Source organism: Myotis myotis, unplaced genomic scaffold (assembly GCF_014108235.1).
Source record: "Myotis myotis isolate mMyoMyo1 unplaced genomic scaffold, mMyoMyo1.p scaffold_m19_p_23, whole genome shotgun sequence".
In the NCBI taxonomy this organism is placed as follows: Eukaryota; Metazoa; Chordata; class Mammalia; order Chiroptera; family Vespertilionidae; genus Myotis; species Myotis myotis.
Genome location: NW_023416328.1, coordinates 1029885 through 1050926, shown reverse-complemented (window position 1 = coordinate 1050926; position 21042 = coordinate 1029885). Strand labels below are relative to the sequence as shown.

The following is a 21042-nucleotide window of genomic DNA, read 5'->3' as shown; positions in this document are numbered from 1 at the left end:
AAGGCTGACACGTCGAGCTCAAAAGGTTCGCCGTCACTGTCCTAGATGCCGCTGGAGTCGGGGAGCAGGGCCCAGGGGGATGGGGCTAATCCCACCCCTGTCCTCACCCTCTGGGAGGGAAGCTCTTGGGAATAGCAGCCCCTGGCCCCCATCCGTCCGGTCTGTGGCTCCATCCCAGGCCGGCTGCTCTCGGCTGCACCTCTGCCAAGTGAGGGCAGGGGAGGAGAGGTGCCGATGCCAGTGCCCATCCTGGGGTGGCCGGTCTACCCGCACCTTCCTGGGGATCCCAGTCAGCATCTGGGCGGCTGGGCACTGGCTGAGTGCCTCATTCAGGCCTTTTTTTTTTTAATATATTTTATTGATTTTTTACAGAGATGAAAGGAGAGGGATAGAGAGTTAGAAACATCGATGAGAGAGAAACATCGACCAGCTGCCTCCTGCACACTCCCCACTGGGGATGTGCCCGCAACCCAGGTACATGCCCTTGGCCGGAATCGAACCCGGGACCCTTCAGTCCGCAGGCCGACGCTCTATCCACTGAGCCAAACCGGCCAGGGCATCATCTAGGCCTTTCAGTGGCCCCACAGTGTAGAGAAGGACATGCCTCCCGGATGGTGGGGAGCAGCACTGTACCCCGGCTGCTTCCTGCAGACCCTCAGATCCTGCCTTCCCCTGGGGCCTCGAGCCCTAGACAGACAGGGAGTGAGCAGTCTGGGTGCTAGTGGGCTCACGCTCTGTGTGTGACCTTGAATGAGGTTCTGCAGGCAGGTCTCGCTCTGTCCTTGCTGCAGCCCGGGAACTGGTTTCCTCCAGCCACACAGGGCCTGGTGAATGCCAGCGAAGTGAGTTGTCAGGTGGCCCTGGCCGAGCATGTGGGGTGTGGCTGGCACAGACCCTGCCTCAACGCCACTCACGCAGGGGCAGGGGAACCAGTCTCGGGCCTCCTTCCAGCCCCACTGAGCTGTGACTTAACCTCCCTCAGCCTTTTTCCTTATCGGCAAAACCTAGATAAAGACTGTGCTTATCTCCTCCTGGGACTGGTGGGAACGAAATGAGATAATGCGCATAAGTGCTGAGCCCAGTGCCAGGCACAGAGACTAGGATCCTTGCTGACTCTTCTCCCTGGAGGCCAGCTCTCCCCCAGGGACACGAGATGGCGGGGCTGACCCCTCCCCCAATGGGGACCCCCTAGGGGCCCCGAACTCTGGTCCCTGAAGGTCAAGTGCCAGCCGCTGCTGCTGGGCACTGGCGACAGGAAGGGCTGGCCCAGAGGGGACCTAGTTAGTGGAGGGACCCCACTCCACCCCGGCTGGCCCCGCCCCACCCTTTGATGTGCAGCCACCAGTGGAGCACAGGGGAGCCTGTGAGGGGAGAGGGCCTTGAACCCAGAGACAGGGCTAGGACCATCATAACAGCCACTTCCTCTTACCCGTCAGCCCAGTGGTCAGTACGCGGACTCCTTCCATCCACACACCGATCCTAGGGTCAGTCTTCTTTTTTGCACAGATGACGAAACCAAAGTCCCGGGTTCTGGTCACTTGTCCAGGACACAGGGGCTGACATATCTGAAACCAGGCCTCTGGACTCCCAGGCCCCAGCAGCTGGAGCCCTGCAGGCCTTCAGTCTGTGACGCCCTCTCTGCCTCCCACCCGCCCCGCAGGCTCAGCTGGGCCTTATGGGGCTGAGGCCCAGGAGAGCTTCCTACCACCTAGCTCAGGGGTCCCCAACCTTCTTTGGCCACGCCCCACCGAAGCATCTCTACCATCCTGATGCCTCCCACCCTGTGACATAGAATTCTTTTTTTTTTAAAAATATATTTTTATTGATTTCAGAGAGGAAGGAAGAGGGAGATAGAAACATCCATGATGAGAGAGAATCATGGATCAGCTGCCTCCTGCGAGTCCTCCACTGGGGATTGAGCCCACAACCCGGGACACAGAATTCTTATTATTCAAAAAGTGAGCTCCTATTCACGTGGAGGAAGCCTCAAAGGCCATGAACTTGGTCTAAACAAGCTTCCAAAGAACATGGCATCCATGAAAGAGAGAAATAAAAGAACGAAAGGACAGTGGAAGGACTGAGGAAGAAATCACTAAGAAACGGTTAAAAAAAATAATAGCAATATGAAGTGATATGAAGAAATAGCAAATAGCCGAAACCGGTTTGGCTCAGTGGATAGAACATCAGCCTGTGGACTGAAAGGTCCCAGGTTCGATTCCAGTCAAGGGCATGTACCTGGGTTGCAGGCATATCCCCAGTAGGAGGTGTGCAGGAGGCAGCTGATCGATGTTTCTAACTCTCTATCTCTCTCCCTTCCTCTCTGTAAAAAATCAATAAAATATATTTTAAAAAAAATAAAATAAATAGCAAATAAAGTTTCAAAACATAGAATAGAGCCCTAGCCGGTTTTGCTCAGTGGATAGAGCATCGGCCTGCGAACTGAAAGGTCCCTGGTTCGATTCCGGTCAAGGGCACATGCCCGGCTTGTGGGCTCAATCCCCAGTGAGAGACTTGCAGGAGGCAGCTGACCCATGATTCTCTCTCATCATGGATGTTTCTGTCTCTCTCTCCCTCTTCCTCACTCTGAAATCAATAAAAAAAATTATATTAAAAAAAACATAGAGAACTGAATTGCATAAATATACCACAATATACATTTATAGACTGTTTATGAGGCCCTAGAACCATAAGAAATGCAAAAGATTCCCTGTGAATAACTCATCCTCAAGTTGCCCCCCTTAAACATCAAATTGCCCCCCTGTTGGGCGTGTGCCCCACGCCGGGAACCACTGACCTAGCTCTATTTGCCAAGAAATTCCCAGCAAGTCTGATGAGGGCTGTGGAACCCATAGGTCCCAGGCCTTGCCCTCAGTGTTGGCCCTGGCCACCAGCTCCCCCAGGGGACAGGGGGCCCTGCCGTTTTCAGCATGCTACTCTCGATAACAAGGTCACGAACTGACATCACACCCACCCACCATGGACCCTGGGGAGGTGGCAGGACCTGCCCTTCCCCTCGCTGTCCCAGGTGTGCGGCTGCGGTGCAGGAAGAGGGACACTGGCAGGCCCCACTCTGGCTGGCACCCCGCCCGCCATGGGACGCTGTGCCTGGGCCTGCCCTCTGCTCCCCAGGCCCCCAGCACCCACAGTACTCAGGTGAAAGGAAAACGCAGCAGATAGCGCCCACAAGTATTCTGCAGGAAGGCCCAGCACCCCCCACCTCCCCCCACCTCCCCCCCCCACACACACACCGCTTCCCGCCAGCCCAGGCTCCCCAGCTGCTGTGCGGACCCCTCCTGTTCTGAGTCTGGAAGTCATGAGTCTGGAAGCTCATCTAGAAATCCTTTATCTATATTTTCTCTTAGAAAAAAAATATACAGATCTGGTGTCTGGTGGAGTCTCCAGGTTTAGGGTCTTCATGGGAAGGTGAGAGAGGGTGCAGGCAGCTCCCCAAGGCCGACCCAAGTCCACGTAGGGCTTTGCTGATCTGGCCCTGGAGCTGGGCCTCCCTGAGATCAGCCCCAGGGCCCTGGGCGACAGGAGCCATGCCGGGCCTGGGGTGCGGTTGGCACGAGGGGCGGGGGCTGGGAGGTGCTTGAACAGTCGGGCCGCCAGGAGCTGGACTGGCTCCACGGACAGAGCGGAGAGAACGTGGGTTAGGACGTAGTCCCTGAGGGAGGACGTGGGGCCTCAGGGTCCAGGAATGGGGGTCCCGCGGTGGGTGGGCCACTGGGACAGATGCCTGTGGGCACCTCACAGGGGGGCCAGGCGACTGCGCAGACCGGGGACTAGTTGCTGTGGTCTTGGAACCACTTGTGCACCACCTCCTTGTTCTCCTTCACCCACTTGATGTTGGCTTTGGTCTTCTCCAGGGCCTGCTCCAGGGCCCGCGTCGCTGAGCCGAAGCCTGTGTCCATGTTGTTCTTCTTGAACTGCTCCAACTGCCGGGGAAAGAGAGCGGGGCTCAGCCCAGGCTGGTCTCTCGCAACTCTGGGCAGAGGGGCCGTCCTGGTCCTCCCACCCCCCTGGGGCCAAGTCCTTATCTGGAGCAGAGCTCAGCGATCACAGCCCCTGGGGCTCAATCCGGCTCCTAGATTAGCCTTCGAAGTGCGATTCTTTACTGCACCGACTGTCGGTTTTTAGTTGAATTGCAGTCTCAATCCAATCAAGGGAGGAGAGAGTGGCCAATGAAACACACACCATGACAACTGAGCAGCTAGATTAAAAAGGTGGCCACTTTCATAATACAAACGACCCAGTTGCTTCGACCAATAAATTTTTTTTTTTTTAAATAGATGTTACAGATTAAAAAATGCATTAGTACTGGACGTTATAACTAGGGCAATTAGACAAAAAAGGAAGAGGTAGAGCTGTCTCTGTTTGGAGAGGACATGATCTGTACACAGAAAATCCTCAGACATCAACAAAGGAAGTTATTTGAACTAATGAGTCCAGCAAGGTTGCAGGATACAAGAGCAATATGTTAAAAATCAATTGCATTTCTACATAGAAGGTATGAAAAATCTGAAAACGAAATTAAGAGAGCAGCTTCATTTGCAATAGCATCAAACAGAATAAAACACTTGGAAATAAATTTGACGAGAGAAGTACAAGACTGGCTGGTTTGCTGAAAACTATGAAACATTTTGGAAAGAGATTAAGAAGACCCAAATGAAAGGAAAAGAGACCCAAATAAATGTTAATGGATTGGAAGATGTAATGTTATTAATATAGCAATACTCCCCGAGTGGATCTAGATTCGATGCAATCCCTATCAAAGTTCCAATGGCCCTTTCGTGCAGAAATTAGCATCCAATTCTAAAACTCATACAGAAATTCAAGGGACCCAGAAGAGACAAATAAGCTTGCAAAAGAACGAAGTTGTATTATTCATATTCCTGATGTTAAAACTCACTACTACAAAGCTACAGTCATCAAGACAGAGTGGGCCCTATCTGGTTTGGCTCAGTGGGTAGAGCATTGGCCTGCGGACTGAAGGGTCCTGGGTTTGATTCTGGTAGGGGGCACATGCCCAGGTAGTGGGCTCGATCCCCAGTAGGGGGCGTGCAGGAGACAGCCGATCAGTGATTCTCTCTCATCCATGATGTTTCTCTCTCTCCCTCTCTGAAATCAATAAAAACATTATATATATATATAAAAGAGTGGTACCGGCATAAGGCTGCACAGATAGATGAATGAAATGGAACTGAGAGTCCAGATAGAAGCCCTCACATTTGCGGTCAGCTGATACTCAGCAAGGGTGCCAAGACCATTTGATGGGGAAAGAACAGTCTTTTCAACAAGCGGGGCGGCGGCAACTGGATAGCCACATGCAAAGGAATGAAGCTGGACCCCTACCTCACACCGTATACAAAACTAAGGAAAAATTTATCCAAGTCCCAAATGCAAGACTTCAAATGGTAAGACTCTTAGTAAAAAGCACAGGTGTAAATCTTGGTGACTTTGGATCTGGCAACTGTTTCTTAGATATGACACCAAAAGCACAAGCAACAACAACAACAAAAAAGAAAGTTGGCCTTCGTCAAAAGAAAAAAACCTTATGTATCAAAAGACACCACCGCCAGGCCGGCATGGCTCAGTCGTTGAGAATTGACCTATGACCCAGGAGGCCACAGTTAGATTCCTGGTCAGGGGGACATGCCCGGGTTACAGGCTGGATCCCCAGTGTGGGGCGTGCAGGAGGCAGCCAATCGGTGATTCTCTCTCATCATGGATGTTTCACTCTCTCCCTCCCTCTCTGAAATCAATAAAAATATTTTTAAAAAAGAAAAAGAAATTGGCCCCCTTATACATTGCTGGCAGGGATGTAAATTGGTACAGTTTCTTTGGAAAACATTTTGGCAGTTTACCAAAAAGTTAAACATAGAGTTGCCAAATGACCCAGCAATTCCACTCCTCAGTGCAGACCCAGGAGAAATGAAGACACATGTGTTCACTCAAAAATTTGTACATGAATGTTCATAACAGTGTTATTCATAATAACCAAAAGGTAGAAACAACCCAAATGTTTATCCGCCGCTCAATGGATTAGCAAAAGTGGCACATCCATACAGTGGAATAGGACTCAGCCATAGCAGGGAGTGATGCGTGCTACGCCATGGATGGACCGTGAGAACATTATGCTAAGTGAGAAAAGCCAGACACAAAAGGTCACATGCTGTATGTGTCCATTGTATGAAATGTCCAAAGAGGCAAGTCCATAGAGACAGGAAGTAGGTTAGTGATTGCCTGGGGTTGGAGATGGGAATGAGGAGTGACGGCTAATGGGTTGTGGGGTTCCTTTTAGGCGTAATAAAAATGCTCTAGAACAGTGGTTCTCAACCTTCCTAATGCCGAGACCCTTTCATACAGTTCCTCATGTTGTGGTGACCCCCAACCATAAAATTATTTTCGTTGCTACTTCATAACTTAATTTTGCTACTGTTATGAATCATCATGTAAATATCTGATATGCAGGATGTATTTTCATGGTTACAAATTGAACATAATGAAAGCATAGTGATTAATCACAAAAACAATATGTAATTATATATGTGTTTTCCGATGATCTTAGGCGACCCCTGTGAAAGGGTCGTTTGATCCCCAAAGGGGTCGCGGCCCACAGGTTGAGAACCGCTGCTCTAGAATTAGATGGTTGCACAACTTTGTAAATATACTAAAAACCACTGAAAATGGTGAATTTTATGATACAGGAATTATATCTCAAAAAAAATTTTTTTATATCTCAATTTAAAAACAAGACAAATCAACCTAAGGCAATGAGTTCACTTTGGCTTCTGAATTCAAACATATCAATGACAAAAAGAAATTAAAGAAGAAAAAAAACTTAGAAAATTTGAAAACGGCCTGAGTATAAGATGGTCATTCATTTTCTTGGGTTTGCTAATAACAGTGGCATAATGTTTTAAAAATTCCTTTGTTTGAGATATGACTAAAGTACTTAGAGGTGAAATTACATAATATCAGTGATTTGCCTGAAAATGTATCCACCTCGCAAAGTGTCGGGAAAATGTTGATAAGTGTTCTGAGTGATGGGTTTATGAAGGTTCATGATTTTATCCTCTTTCCTTTTACAAAAATTCCAAGAGAACTTTTTGGGTTGAGCTGTCACCATTGAAGAAGTCTGGACACCCAGCTTCCCTTCTCAATGCGGAGGCCTGTGCCCTGTGACCACCCTCAGAGGGAGCTGAGTGGTGGCCGCCCCCTCAGATCCGGGATGGTCCCCGGGGCCCAGGGCTGCTTACCTGCTGCAGCTCGTGCTCAGTGGAGAACCGTCGCGTCACGGCCTGGATGAGGTTGGAGAAGGAGAAGGAGCCGCCACCGTAACTGCAGGGCAGGGAGAGAGATGAACCGTGAGGAGGGCGGGAGCTAGCACTCAGTGATTGACAGGCGACACTGGATCCTCACATCCGCCCTGTGATCGGTCCATCTTGTAGATGAGACGAACCGGCCCACTCAAGGGGGCCTGACACAGCTGTCACCACGGTGCCCTGGCTCCCGTCTCTCCAGACATCACTCCCACCAGCCCGACTTTTTCTTCCTTCCAAGTAGGAAAAGGGACCGCCCGTCCCCCATCTGCTCTGCAGGGCTCACCCCCCTCTCCCAGCCCCGCGTGTCCTGTGCACAAAGACCACCCTCAGGGCCCCCCTGACATGTTCTCAGCAGACTCACTCGTTGAAGAGCTTCTTCCAGTTGATCTGGACAAAGTCCCAGGCCAGGGTTTTCCCGATGATGTTGCCAGCGATGCTGCTGAGGGTGGAGGTGGCGTCCTGCTTCCGGATGAGGTTGGGGTCCAGGGTGTACTCCAGGTACCTGTGCGGGCAGGATCCGCGTTAGTGACCACGTCCAAGGGCTGCAGTCAGATGACTCGCCCGAGAGCCAGGCTGGCACAGGAGCCTGCCCTCCCCCCACAGCTGTCCTCCATCCTTTGCCATCCCCTCGGCATGCCAAGGGCTAAGACCCCTTGTTCCTGCCTCCCTCTTGTAGCTGGGACACGGAGGCCCCTGTGCAGGGTCGCTGGCTAGGCCTGGTGTCATGCCGGACGTGGACCTGGCATTTGACAGGTATCTGACAGGGAATGAAGGAACAAGAGCTGCGAGCCCTGTCCCATGTAGGGTGGCCACTCCTGCCTTTGACTGAGGGTGGTCCTGCTTTACTGGGGTCTAGGAGATGGCGTCTGAGGCACACAGTGGGAGCTAGGGGCCCTCATCAAGGGCTTGGGGGTTGGTCTGGACATCCAGAAGGACTGAGGTCCAGCTGTGCCACAGCCCTTCACAGAGAGGGAAACTGAGTCACTGTCAAGTAAAGGCTAAGAGGCTGCAGCAGTTAAAAGCAGAGGACATGAGCCCTAGCTGGTGTGGCTCAGTGGATAGAGCATTGGCCTGTGGACTGAAGGGTCCTGGGTTCGATTCTGGTCAAGGGCACATGCCCGGGTTACAGGCTGGATCCCCAGTGTGGGTATGCAGGAGGCAGCCAATAGGTGATTCTCTCTCATCATTGATATTTCTATTTCTCCCTCTCCTTTCCTCTTAGAAATCAATAAAAATATATTTGAAAATAAAAATAAAAAATAAAAGCACAGGACATGAGCCCGAGCTGGTTTGGCTCAGTGGATAGAGCGTCGGCTTGCGGACTGAAGGGTCCCAGGTTCGATTCCAGTCAAGTGCACATGCCCGGGTTGGGGGCTCGTTCCCCAGTAGGGGGCGTACAGGAGGCAGCCAATCAGTGATTCTCTCTCATCATTGATGTTTCTTTCTCCCTCTTCCTTCCTCTCTGAAATAAAATAAATAAATAAATAAAAATACGAGAAGAATGAAATACTTAAAGAAGAAAAAAGCATAGGACATGAGCCCAGACTTGGGCTTGAATCTTGACTCTAACCCTCCTCGAAGCTTCTTGGCCTTGGGCAAGCTGCTTGGCTTTTCCGAGCCTCAGTGTCCCCATCTGTGAAATGGGAACACCCTGCCCCACTGTGCCGTTTGGTGAGTGTGGAGGCCCCTGTGAGGCTGGTTCTTTCCCTTCTACCCCGGATCCCAGTGGGGAAGGGAACTCGCCCGCCGTGCCCGCAGGCCCTCACCGGTTCAGGATCCAGACCTCCTTGCTGCAGGCCAGGGCTGCGCGGAGCTTGTCCGCTTCGTTTACCAGGGTGGCTTTCCGGAACTGCTCCCAGGCGAAGTCCCACTCCGCCTCGCCGCCCTGGGCGATGGCGTTGCAGTAGATGGTGGACCGCAGGTTGGGGTGGATCCTGGCGTGGGGGATGGGATATGGGGGCGGGGAGTCAGCCGTGAGCAGCAGCGGGGAGGGTGGGACCAAGGTCTGATGAAGACAGGGCTACGGGCTTGAGGGACGAATGAAGATGGGGGAGGACCAGGGGACACTCACGGATTGTTATTGGGGTCAGCCATCCACTTGGAGAAAAGGTCCGACGCCAGTGTCTTGCATTCCGGGACCCCACTGGAGCAGGCGGTGCTGATGGCATTAACCTCGTTGTACCTGCCCCGGGGGACACTTGGTCAGATGCCCGGCCAGGACTCCCCAGCTGACACACGGCTCCAGGAGGGGTGGCCAGGCCGGGCGCTAAGGCTGCAGCCCGCCATGTCCTCTGGGTCCCCCCTTTGCTCTATGCCTGGGGCAGCCTGGGGACCCACAGCTTCCCCATCTAGGATCTCGATGACTAATCGGTGAGGGGACCTCGGAGTTTCAGTTTGGTCCCTTGTGCGAAGAGGCCAGATGGGCCACAGGCCCCACAGGGGCGGCAGGGCCTCGGCTGCTGGGGGCTCCTCCCTGCCTGGTGCTCCCAGTCCAGCCAGGAGTGGGGAGGTCCGGGGGGACACGGCCTGGGTGTTGCTCTGGACTCCCCAGGTCAGGGTGGCTGGGGCCCCCATGACCCTCAGACCCAGAGGAGGTCACACTCACTGGTCCATCAGGTTTTCAGGGCGCTTCGTCCAGTTACCGGTGACAGTTTCAAAATGACGGAAGAGGGGCGTGACCTGCTTCTTCAGGTATTTCTGAGGAAAAGAGAACAGGAACAGCTTCAGAGGCTAGACTCCAGCCTGGCCTTCCGAGAGCCCCGAGGGGCCTTGCGTGGGTGGGCAGGTGTCTCGAGGGCTTAGCAGTGGTTCTCAACCTTCCTAAAGCCGCGACCCTTTAATGCGGTTCCTCATGTTGTGGTGACCCCCAATTTCATTGTGACAAATGGAACATAATGAAAGCATCGTGATTCATCACAAAAACAATATGTAATTTATATGTGTTTTCCGATGGCCTTAGGCGACCCCTGTGAAAGGGTCGTTCGACCCCCAAAGGGGTCGCGACCCACAGGTTGAGAACCGCTGGGCTGGAGGCAAAGCGCCCAGAAGCTCGGGCCTCCCCCAGGGCGGGATGGCACTCGGAGCCCCCGTCCCCCAACCCGTATCCGATGATGGAGCGGAGGCTCTTCCCTGCAAAGCCTCAGCCGCCCTGACACTCTAAGCATCACCATTTCTTTTTCTTTTCTTTTCTTATTGTTTAAAGTATCACATATGTCTCCTTTCCCCCGATTGACTGCCCCCTCCCCGGCCACCCCCGCCCCCCAGGACAAGCCCCCACCGCCCCAGTGTTCGTGTCCATCAGTTATGCTACGTTTGTTCATATAGGGTTGGGGCCCCTCGCGCCCCCCTGCCCCGCTCCACCTCCTACCCCGCCACCTGATTGTAAATGTTCTGTGTTTATTGTGGGGAGTTTAGGAAGCGGCGGCTCAGCCTGCAACTCGAAAGAGGAGACCAAAAGCCACAGAAGACGCAGAGGAAACCGGTCAACGGAAGAAAAGGAAGTTTCGGGCAAGCCTGTGATGACTGCCCTTGGCCCGGATGGAGGCACAGACGCTGGGCCCGGAACAGCCCGGGGAAGTTTACAAAGACGAGCGAAGAAATGAACTGAACACAGCCTGTGGAGGAGAGTGGGCGGGCAGAACAAAAAGTCAACACGCTGCCAAACACCAGAGGGAAGAAGATGCGAGGACCAGGCCGCCCAGAAAGAAAAGGAGGAAGGAAGTTCGAAGGAGCAACACAAAACTGTGCAGAGCTGAAGGATGAGAAGGGCCCGCCAGGATTGAAGGAAGAGCCACAGCTTCCCGAAGGGGAAACTGGCCACATGCAAAGAATCGGAAAAGAGACAGGCTCGCCCTGGCCGGTGTGGCCCAGTGGATAGAGCGTCGGCCTGCAGACTGAAGGGTCCCAGGTTCAATTCCAGTCAAGGGCACCTGCCCGGGTTTCAGGCTCGATCCCCAGTAGGGGGTGTGCAGGAGGCAGCCCATCCATGATTCTCTCATCATTGATGTTTCTCTCTCTCCGTCTCCCTTCCTCTCTGAAACCCATAAAAATATATATTAAAAAAGAGAGAGAGAGAGAGACAGGCTCTCGGTTTCTCAACAGAGACTAGAGACATCAGTGCAGCAAGACCTGACGTTTTCGAGGAGTAATTTCCAACGTAGGAACTTCTAAACCCAGGTAAGCTCACTCCGGTGTGAAGGTGGAATAAAGGCATTTCAGGCCATCTACCCTGCAACCTCCACCTCTTACAAACCCTTTCTCAAAACTCCTGGAAGATGAGACAGAAAACTCGAGGAAGAACCCAAGGACTCGGAGTCCAGGAGAGCATCCTGGCCTAGGAGCTGGGGGTGCCTCCGGGGCCGGGGAGGGGGGGCGAGAAGAAAAGCGACGCTGCTGTATTACCTGATACATTTGCATAAGGAAATAGAAGCATAGCATTCTGTGCGGCTCAGCCGCGAATGCTGCTTAAATAATGGCAACAAAGTGAATGCCACACACTGAGGTAACCCAATATTGTGACTGAGCCGCATCAGGAAGATGAGGTGGCTCCAAGGTAGGTGGGTTCATGAGCTGAAACGAGTTACAACCTCATTCACCATACCTCATCATCATAGGAAGTTCATGTGAAAAATGTTTAATAAAAAATGACCTCTTCAAGTATGAGCCAATGGCTACACAGTATTCCACCAAATGGATATGCTACTCAACCAACCCCAACTTTGGAGCCTGTCAGTGTTTTGGGGCCGGGCCGGCATGGCTCAATGGTTGAGTATCAACCCATGAACCAGGAGGTCAGGGTTCGATTCCCGGTCAGGGCACAGGCCTGGGTTGTGGGCTCGATCCTCAGTGTGGGGCGTGCAGGAGGCAGTTGATCCATGATTCTCTCTCATCATTGATGCTTCTATCTCTCCCTCTCCCTTCCTCTCTGAAAGCAATAAAAATATATATATTTTAAAAAGTATTATGGGGTTTTTGGTCTTTTATAAACCACATGGCAATGAACATCCTTACAGATCCAGCTTCCTCTTCTGGTCTCTGTAGAGCAGCGGTTCTCAACCTGTGGGTCGCGACCCCTTTGGCGGTTGAATGACCCTTTCACAAGGTCACCTAAGACCATCCTACATATCAGATATTGACATGACGATTCACCACAGTAGCAACATAACAGTGATGAAGTAGCCACGAAAATAATTTTACGGTTGGGGGTCACCACAACATGAGGAACCGTATTTAAAGGGCCAGAAGGTTGAGAACCACTGCCGTCGTGGGAGTCTCCTGCTTTAAGGCTGTTAACACCTGCATCTCCCTTCCCTTCTGCCCCGTGGGCTGGCGAGCCAGGTAGACGTTTCACAGACGGCTTCTCTGGGCTCAGGCAGGGTCCCCAAGGCCATGTAGCAGGTAAAAGACAGGCGTCCGGCGCCCCAGCACAGTAGCCTCTTCTGAAAGTGCTAACGTCCAAACCCGCCAACTTCGCCGGAAGTCTGGGTCCTTGCCTGGCCCCTCCCTACCTGCCCACCTCCTCAGTGCCTGCGGCCCTCACTCCCGATCCCTCCTGCGCTCACCAAGGCCCTGGGCCGGGTCAGCCTGGAGGCTGTCACCACGCTGGGCGATACTTGCATGGACTTCCTAATGGCGCAATGTCAGGCCCCGCCAGCCTGGCCCGCCCTCCGTACCTGCATGGAGCCGTAGACCTCGGAGCCCTCGAACATGAGCTTGAAGTAGCTCAGGCTGCTCACGGCGGCCTGCCAGGGCAGGTATTCTGTCTCGTTGATCAGGAAGAGGGTGTTGTCCAGCGCCAGGGTGACATTGACCTGGCGGGCACTGGGGATCAAACAGAGGGGCTCAAGTTAGCACCCCCAGTTACTCCTCTCTGGGAACCCCAGCCGCCTCCTGGAGCCTGAGGTCCCAGAGCCCCAAGTGAGCCAGCTCGAGTGTTCGCTGGGGTGGGGAATGTGGGTGCTGGGCGGTTCCATAAACAAGGCCAGCCAGTCCCTGCCCTCACCCATGGCCAGTCACAATCCCTTGCTTATTTATTGTCCCCATTTCAAACATGAGGCCCTGGCCGGTGTGGCTCAGTGGATAGAGCGCTGGCCCTGTGGCCGAAGGGTCCTGGGTTTGATTCTGGTCAAGGCACATAGCTCAGTTGCAGATTTGATCCCTGGCCCTATCAGACTCAGGGTTTCTCATTATGGACATGCACTTGCTCACGGCACAAGGCCTTCCCGGCAGAGCCCGTCTGGGCCCGAGGAGGAAGGTGACACTCACCTGGCCAGGTCAAAGGCGTCATGGATGACTTGCGCCCGATTGAGGACCGGGATGACCTAGAAGGAGCAACACGGGTGTGACCTCAGGCCGTGACCTTGGGATGGGCCTGGGGCAGGGGCCCGGGTCGCGGTGGCAGATACCCACCGACAGGTCGTTTTGCAGCTGATTCTGAATCCTCTTCCAGTTGTCTAGGTCGTAGTTCACCTGGTAATAGCCCGTCACATCGACATTCAGCAGGACCCACTCGTTTGTCGTTTTGAACATTGCCTCAGCTGTGGGGAGACCGACCAGAGCTGGGGTGGGGTAGCTCAGAAGACTCGAGGCTGACCCTTGACCCTCCTCCCTCCAGTAAGAGCAGCCTCGTGCAGCCAGGCAACAGCCGGCCACCAGCCTCTGGGGCAAAGCCGAGGGGAGGGGCGGGGAAGGGGCTGCGGCAGGCTGCCCGGCCGACCTCTACCTCTGGCTGGCTGGTGACCTTGGCCAGACCACATGCCATGCCTGAACCTCAGTGCCTGCCCTGCCTCCCGGAGCTCCATGTGCCCGGGCCAGTGCCAGCTACCTGGATACCTCTGCCCTCACACCTCCAGTCCACTCAGACTCCCATCCAAGCAGCCTCCTGGCCCAGCCCGTCTCTTCTGTGGGGCTGAGCACCGCCTCCTCCCGCTTTCCCTTCTAGCCTTTCTCCTGGCAGCCAGAGGGGACCCGTCCGCACCTGCAGGTCAGACCCAAACATCTGCCAACTTCCCAGCTGCCCCAGCTCCGCCTGGCCCAAGTGTCTCCTGCATCCTGCAGGGACGACTGCTCAGTCCCCATGTTCTCTCCTGCCTTCATGCCTTGCACTTGCTCTTTCCTCTGCCTGAAATGCTTTGCTTTGCTTTTCTTTCTATTTTAAAATATACTTTTATTGCTTTCAGAGAGGAAGGGAGAGGGAGAGAGAGATAGAAACATCAATGATGAGAGAGAATCATCAATCGGCTGCCTCCTGCACGTCTCCTACTAGGGATCGAGCTCGCAACCCGGGCCTATGCCCTTGGCTAGAATCGAACCCGGGACCCTTCAGTCTGCAGGCTGACGCTCAATCCACTGAGCCAAGCCAGCTGGGGCCTGAAATGCTTTCCTATGCCACCATTTCCTATGCTACTTTTCCTCTAAGACTCAGGTCACCTCCTCCGGGAAGTCTTCCCTGACCTCTCCATGAGGTTGAATCTCCCTTAATCCCAGCTCCTGGCCCCTGTGCCCAAGTAGCCCAGAGGCCAGACACGCCTCTGTGGAAGCACTCAGCACAGCTCGGCAAAGTTTTAATTGCTTGTCTTCCTTCCATTCATCGCAGCCTTGGCCTCGGGCAGAAGGTGACCTGGCTTCCTCAGGGCCTGGCGCTGTCTAAAACATTTCGTGGGGATTGTCTCCTTTAATGCTCACACAATCCCGTGGGGGTAGATGCCGAACAGCCCCATTTTATAGGTGAACAAATGGAGACCAGACAGGGATGGTAACTTGCTCAGGGTCACAAAGCTGGGCAGCAACAACAGAGTAGAGATTAGAACCAAAGAAGGCAGGCCCGACCAGCGTGGCTCAGTGGTTGAGCATCAACCTATGAACCAGGAGGTCATGGTTCGATTCCTGGTCAGGACACATGCCCGGGTTGCAGCTCTAGCCCCAGTAGGGGGCGTGCAGGAGGCAGCCGATGAAGGGTCCCAGGTTCGATTCTGGTCAAGGGCATGTACCTGGGTTGCGGGCACATCCCCAGGGGGTGTGCAGGAGGCAGCTGATCAATGTTTCTCTCTCATCGATGTTTCTAACTCTCTATATCTCTCCCTTCCTCTCTGTAAAAAAATCAATAAAATATGTTAAAAAAAAAAAGAAAGAAAGAAAGAAAAGAAATGATGAAGGAAGCCCTGGCCGAGGTTGCCGGAACCCCAGCATATGGGCCAGGAGCTGGGAGTGGGGGGCGGGGCTCCCATCTACAGGGGCAGGTCTGCATTACTTTTTGTGGCTCCCTCCAGCCAGGTGTCTGCCTGCTTAGCGCCATTTTTCAGAGATGAGATGTGAACAATCCACTGGTAGCTGCAAAAGAGACCCGAGGTGGGGCGGTGAGAGCCGGCAGGCCGTGGCCACCGCCAGCGCAGAGCAGCCCTGCCCCGGCTCCCACTCTCTGCCACCAAGCGCCCCCTCCTCCTGGCCCAGGAAGGAGAGCCTGTGGACCGCCCCTGGGGCTGGGACCACCGCAGGCGAGGCCCCTGGGGACCCGCATGAGGACACCCACCGGCCCTGGGACCCGGTCTGCTCACCTGAAGTTTGAGGGGCGGGTGACGACGGAGTCAGGGTCAAGCAGGAAGTGCTTCTGAGAGATGCTCCCTGTCTTGGTGTCCAAGGTGATGACAGGGAAGCCCATCTGCAGGATCCAGGGGTCCATGATGTTTTTCACAGACTGAGGCAGCTTGATGGCCGTCTGCTGGTCCACAGCCTGAAGAGGACACACAGGTGAGGGAGCAGTCAGAGCGAGGGCGAGAGCCGTGGACACCCCGTGGGGGCCTGGGGACCGGCTGAAGGTGGTGGCTACTGTACTCCGTGGTCTTTTTTCTCTCTTCCCATCCATACGTATTGTTTTCAAGATAACAGCAACATGCCAACAATGTCTGTTAATAACTGAGAAAATAAAAACAACAACAGGGCAAAGAAAGGCGGGCAGGAGGGTGTGTTGGAGGGTACAGGCTGAGAAGGGGGGAGGCCCCGGGGGCTGCAGAAAGAAGGGGCTCAGGGAAAGAGGGAACCGGAGGGAGGGATGGAGCTGGTGGGGCACCTGGCATGGAGGAGGGCTCATCTTCGCAGGAGGCTTGGGAAACTGAGGCAGGGCAAGGCAGCCGGTGGAAGTGGAGGGGAGGGACCGAGTCGGTCTGGGAGGAGGGGAGGGGGACCAGGCTCCTGGCAGATGGACCCTGAGCTGGAGGTTGGCCAAGAGGAGCCTGGAGCCCCGCTGGGACTGTGACAAAGCCCTGGTCCCCCTCCCTGGTCAGACTAGCCTTAGAGCCAGGGCACCTGGGGGCTGGAGGGGTCATTTGGGGTGAGGAGGGCCCCAGGAAGGGGTGGGGCCGCTGGGAGGGAGAGGAAGAGGTGGGGATGGAGGAGAACGGGCAGACTCCAGTCTAGGAGCAGGGAGGGGCGGCGGGAGGTGGTCAGAGGGTCTGCCCCACAGACAGGGCTGCTCTGGGTCTGAGTTGACAGGAACGTAAGGTGGGGCCGGATGGGAAGGTCCCAGCTTGTGCTGAGGGTGCTGGGGTGCAAAGTCGTGCTGGGGAGGGGCCGGGAGGGCACAGGGCAGCCAGGACTGCTGAGCAGGTTGAATGGCTCCAAAGTTCCCGGCAGAGGAGGGCTCGGGCCTGAGAGCCGGGAGGCCCGTGTCCTGAGCACACAGAGGCGTGGATTCCTGGGCTCCCATCACGGAGCTCACGACGGGGTGCGGCAGGCCGCCTGCGGGGCCTTGGCCCACGGTTCTCACACCCCCTCCTTCAAGGACACCCCCTCCTTCAAGGGGTTATCATAGCTCCCATTTTCCCAATCACCAACCAAGGCTCCAAATGACCTGCCCGGGCTGGTGGGCAGTGAACGGGACACATTTTTTTACACTGGTGCTCCCCTCCCCCCCTCCCCCAGGGACATCCAGCATCTCAGCACCCCAATAGAATGGCTGGGGGGGGGGAGGGCAGGCTGTTACCCACCTTCTGCAGGTGCTCCCACAGGTCCAGGTAAGTGGTGCTCTTGTAGGAAAAGGTCTGGAGATAGGACTGTGGAAAGAGGCCGCGTTGAGGGCTAAGCTGGTGTCCCAGGCTCCACCACTCCGCCGGGTGGTAGGCTGGGCTTGGGGACCAGGGCAGGGCTGGAGGGAAGCCCCCCCTTGCCCGCACCCCCCACCCAGGGCTGCCCCAGCACACTCACCGCCAGGCCCTTCTTGAACAGGTCCTCCGTCAGGAAGCTGGAGAGCATCCTGATCACAGAGGCTCCCTGGGGAGAGGAAGGGGTGCTCAGAAAGCTGTGCCCAGCCAGCAGGACCCTGTGACCCCACCCGGCTGGGACAGGTGCTCCCAGACCCCCACCCCCACCCCCACCCCCTGCTCCCGGTGTCTGGAACTAGCACGCATGCCGGCAGCACCTTGCTGTAGGAGATGGAGTCGAACATCTCGCTGATCTGGGCCGGCGTGTTGACCTCCTCGGCTGGGGTGCACAGCGGGTGGGAGGAGGCCAGGGCGTCCACCGCCATGACACGGTACAGTTCGTTCTGCACGATGATGTCTTTCTGCAAAGCCCCAGCTGCCATCAGGAGACCGTCCGGGGAGGGGTGACCCGGTCCTCCCCCAGCCCCAGCCCCACCCCCAGGCCCCCCGCACAGCGGGCTCACCAGGTTCCAGTGGGGCTCGGCGTGGTCGGCACCCAGGTACTCCACGTAGGAGGCGAAGCCCTCGTTCAGCCACAGGTCGTTCCACCAGGCCACCGTCACCAGGTTCCCAAACCACTGTGAGGGCAGGGCGTCAGCCCTGGAGCTGCTCTGGCCTCGTGGCCACCAACATACCCAGAGCAGCCCTTCAGGAGTGCCCCCAGGTGCCAGGCCGGGGCTGGCGACTTCTGACATCATCGTGACTCCCGCCTGCTACCTCCCTTCCCAGCTACCGAGGGGGGACCTGTGCCCTCCCTCCCGGAGCCCACCCCCTTCCCTGCACTCCCCATGCTGCGCGGGCTACCTGGTGGGCCAGCTCGTGCCCAATCACGGTGACCACACGCTCCTTGTTGCTGCTGGAGGAGGAGTCGGGGTCGAAGAGCAGAGAGTTCTCCCGGTAGGTCACCAGCCCCCAGTTCTCCATGGCGCCGGCGTTGAAGTCGGGCAAGCCGATCTGGTCTGGGGAGGCCAGGAGGTTGGCAGGACGGCCTCTGGACGCGGAGACACCCCCCCCCCCCCCCCCCCGCGCGAGATCCCTCACTCACCGGATTTATCAAGAGGGTAGGGTGTGTTGTAATGTTGGGCAAAGAAGTTGAGGATGCGGCCTGTCACGTTCAGGGCATACTGGCCGTGGCCCGCCGCGGTTGCGCTGGGGCGAGCCCAGATCCGGATCTGCAGAGAGGATGGAGGTAGGTCAGGGGCCCTCTTGGTCCTGGCGCAGGTGGGCCGAGGCCAGGGCTTGGATGAGGTTAAACCAGGCGGCCTGGGCAGCAGAAGAGAGGGCTGGGGGTCCCTGAGAGGGCTTGAGTCCTAGGGAGGCTTCTTTGGGGGAGAGCAACAGCCATAACCACCACGTCTGTCTGGCACCCGGGGGGTCGGGAACTCCCTCCATGAGGAGGGACCCACTTTTCAGATGCAGAGACCGAGGGTCAGGGAACTCCCCAGAGCTGGGATTCAAACCCTGGCCTAACAAACTCAGGGGCTGGGGTAAACAGGAAGATCCCTCAGGCAAGGCCAACCCGGGCAAGGCCAGGCGGGCCCAGCTTCGTACCAGGACGTTTTGATTGGTCGACATGGTCTCCGTCATGTTCACATACGTGAACTCGCTGACGATGTAGGCCAGCAGGTATGTAGACATGATCGGGGTGGTGTGGAACTCGGTGACGTGCCACGTGGGGTCGCCCTGAAGTGGGGTGCTGGGACCTGTGCGTGGAATGTTCAGGTAGGTGGGCGGGCACCCTGTCTCCGGCCCCACGCCCCCCGCCCTGGGGCACCAGCTCCCTGAGGCTGTGTGGCCCCAGGAGAGACCTGCTCACCTTTGGGCAGCATGTTGGACAGGGCCGTGAGGTTGTGGGGGTGGATGAGGGTGATGTTAAACCTGGCCTTCATGGCGGGCTCATCAAAGCAGGGGAAGGACTTCCGGGCATCGGCAGACTGCATCTGGGTCGTGGCCAGCACCCTGCCCAAACCAGGTGTTAGAGGCGAATGCCTTCACCCGTAGGGGTGGGGAGGGGGCTTTAAGGGGCTGCTGGGCCTGCAGGGGAAGGGGTGCCCGGAAAGCCGGTCTGGCTTAATCCCTGCCCTCCCCTCCTGTCCAGGCAGCCCCTGATAGGCCAGCTGACTCTGGGAGATCAGCGCTCCTTCCGGACTCAGGGTCAAAGTCCTGGCAGCTCCATCCCGTGTCAGCTGGAGCCCATCTTTCTTTCCGCTGATCGGTTTTCCTGTCTGAACCGGGGACCCGTTCACCACTCATCCCTGACTCCCTACGGTGGGGCAGGGAGGCCTCCGGGAAAGGGTTTGTTGTCTTGGTAGCTGCTCCCCGGGAGCTACAGAGGAAGGAAGGGCCCGGCGAGGGCTCCCCCAGGTTCCAAGGCCTCGAACCCACGCCCTCCCTGGGCCCCCAGGCTCCAGCTCTGCCTCCGCGCCTGGATCTGCCCGCGGCACCGGGCAGGCCGAGGTCCAACTTACTTTTTTTCGTTGCCGTCCATGTACTCGCTGCGGTAGAAGCCCGCCAGGTCATCAGCCAGCTCGCCCTGGAACTTGCTGCTCATCTCGTACATGACGCCCGCCTCCAGCTGGCTCTTGAGGTGCACCACCAGGTACTCGGTGACCTCTACCAGCTCGGTCCTGTCGATTTCGGGGGCCTTGGCGCCCCCCAGGGCCTGCAGGGCCACCCTGTGCCCCTGGATGTCGGTGTAGTTGAGCTTCTTGCTGTGGATGATGATGATGTTGGTGGGCTCCTGGCACGTGAAGTGGACGGTGCTTGAGCCCTCGAAGATGTACAGGCCGTGCTGATTGGGGGTGAGGTAGGGCCTCAGCGTCACCTGGTAGGAGTCGGGTACCAGCGACCTGGGGAGGCGATACCGGTTCCACGGCTTGCTCTGGTCCAAGGTGGTGGTGGGCGTGGTCGCGGTGGGCTTGTTCTGGTCCGTGGTGGGCAAGGTGGTGGCGACCTGGGCCGATAACTCGGCATTCTTGTTCTTCTCCTGGGCGTACACCACGGACAGGGCGATGATGGTGCAGGCGGCCGCCACACCCAGGACGATGCCCAGGATGCCCAGGGCCTTGGAAATGTAGAAGCCCTTGGCCATGGTGAGGGTGGGAGTTCGGGAGGCTCAGGCAGAACAGGGCACCCTGGGGCCAGGCTTATATCCCAGAGGGGAGGAGCCCACAGCCCTCAAACTGGGCAAAAAATTAACCAGGGCTCAGACAGGCAAAGGTCACTGGACTGGGCAGGGGCGAGCTCTGCCAGGCTCCGGAGAGGAGATCCAGGAACCGTGCACCTGCTGGAAGCAAACAGGATCCAGTTACAGGCTGCTGGCTGCCTGGAGCCTCACACACACCCCCTTCTCCCCCGCTCCCCCCTCCTGAAGGGTAGTGGGAGCAGCGCCATCTGTGTGCAAGCTGAGATGGTGGGGGACAGGAGAAGGGGGATCGAGGTGAGAGTGAGGGAGGGACTTCCCGGGAACAAGAGGTGGGAGGTGCAGAAAAGGGGAGAGTGGGTTTCCGAGTTGGGAATAC

General features: G+C 56.2%; 1 protein-coding gene across 1 annotated transcript; it reads right to left on the bottom strand.

Moving 5' to 3' along the window:
* Positions 1-3327: 3327 nt before the first annotated feature.
* Positions 3328-20807, bottom strand: LOC118679251 (alanyl aminopeptidase, membrane). The gene is made up of 20 exons (XM_036355790.1): positions 19990-20807; positions 19338-19480; positions 19073-19224; positions 18567-18693; positions 18326-18480; positions 17986-18099; positions 17740-17883; positions 17526-17591; positions 17309-17374; positions 15881-16056; positions 15577-15656; positions 13737-13864; positions 13593-13648; positions 13001-13148; positions 9934-10025; positions 9400-9510; positions 9095-9262; positions 7690-7830; positions 7263-7344; positions 3328-3938 (listed from the first exon to the last, which is right to left on the bottom strand). Exons 1-20 carry the CDS (start codon positions 20610-20612, stop codon positions 3786-3788), a joined length of 2925 nt encoding a protein of 974 aa, XP_036211683.1. The 5' UTR covers positions 20613-20807; the 3' UTR covers positions 3328-3785.
* Between the last annotated feature and the right edge of the window lie 235 nt (positions 20808-21042).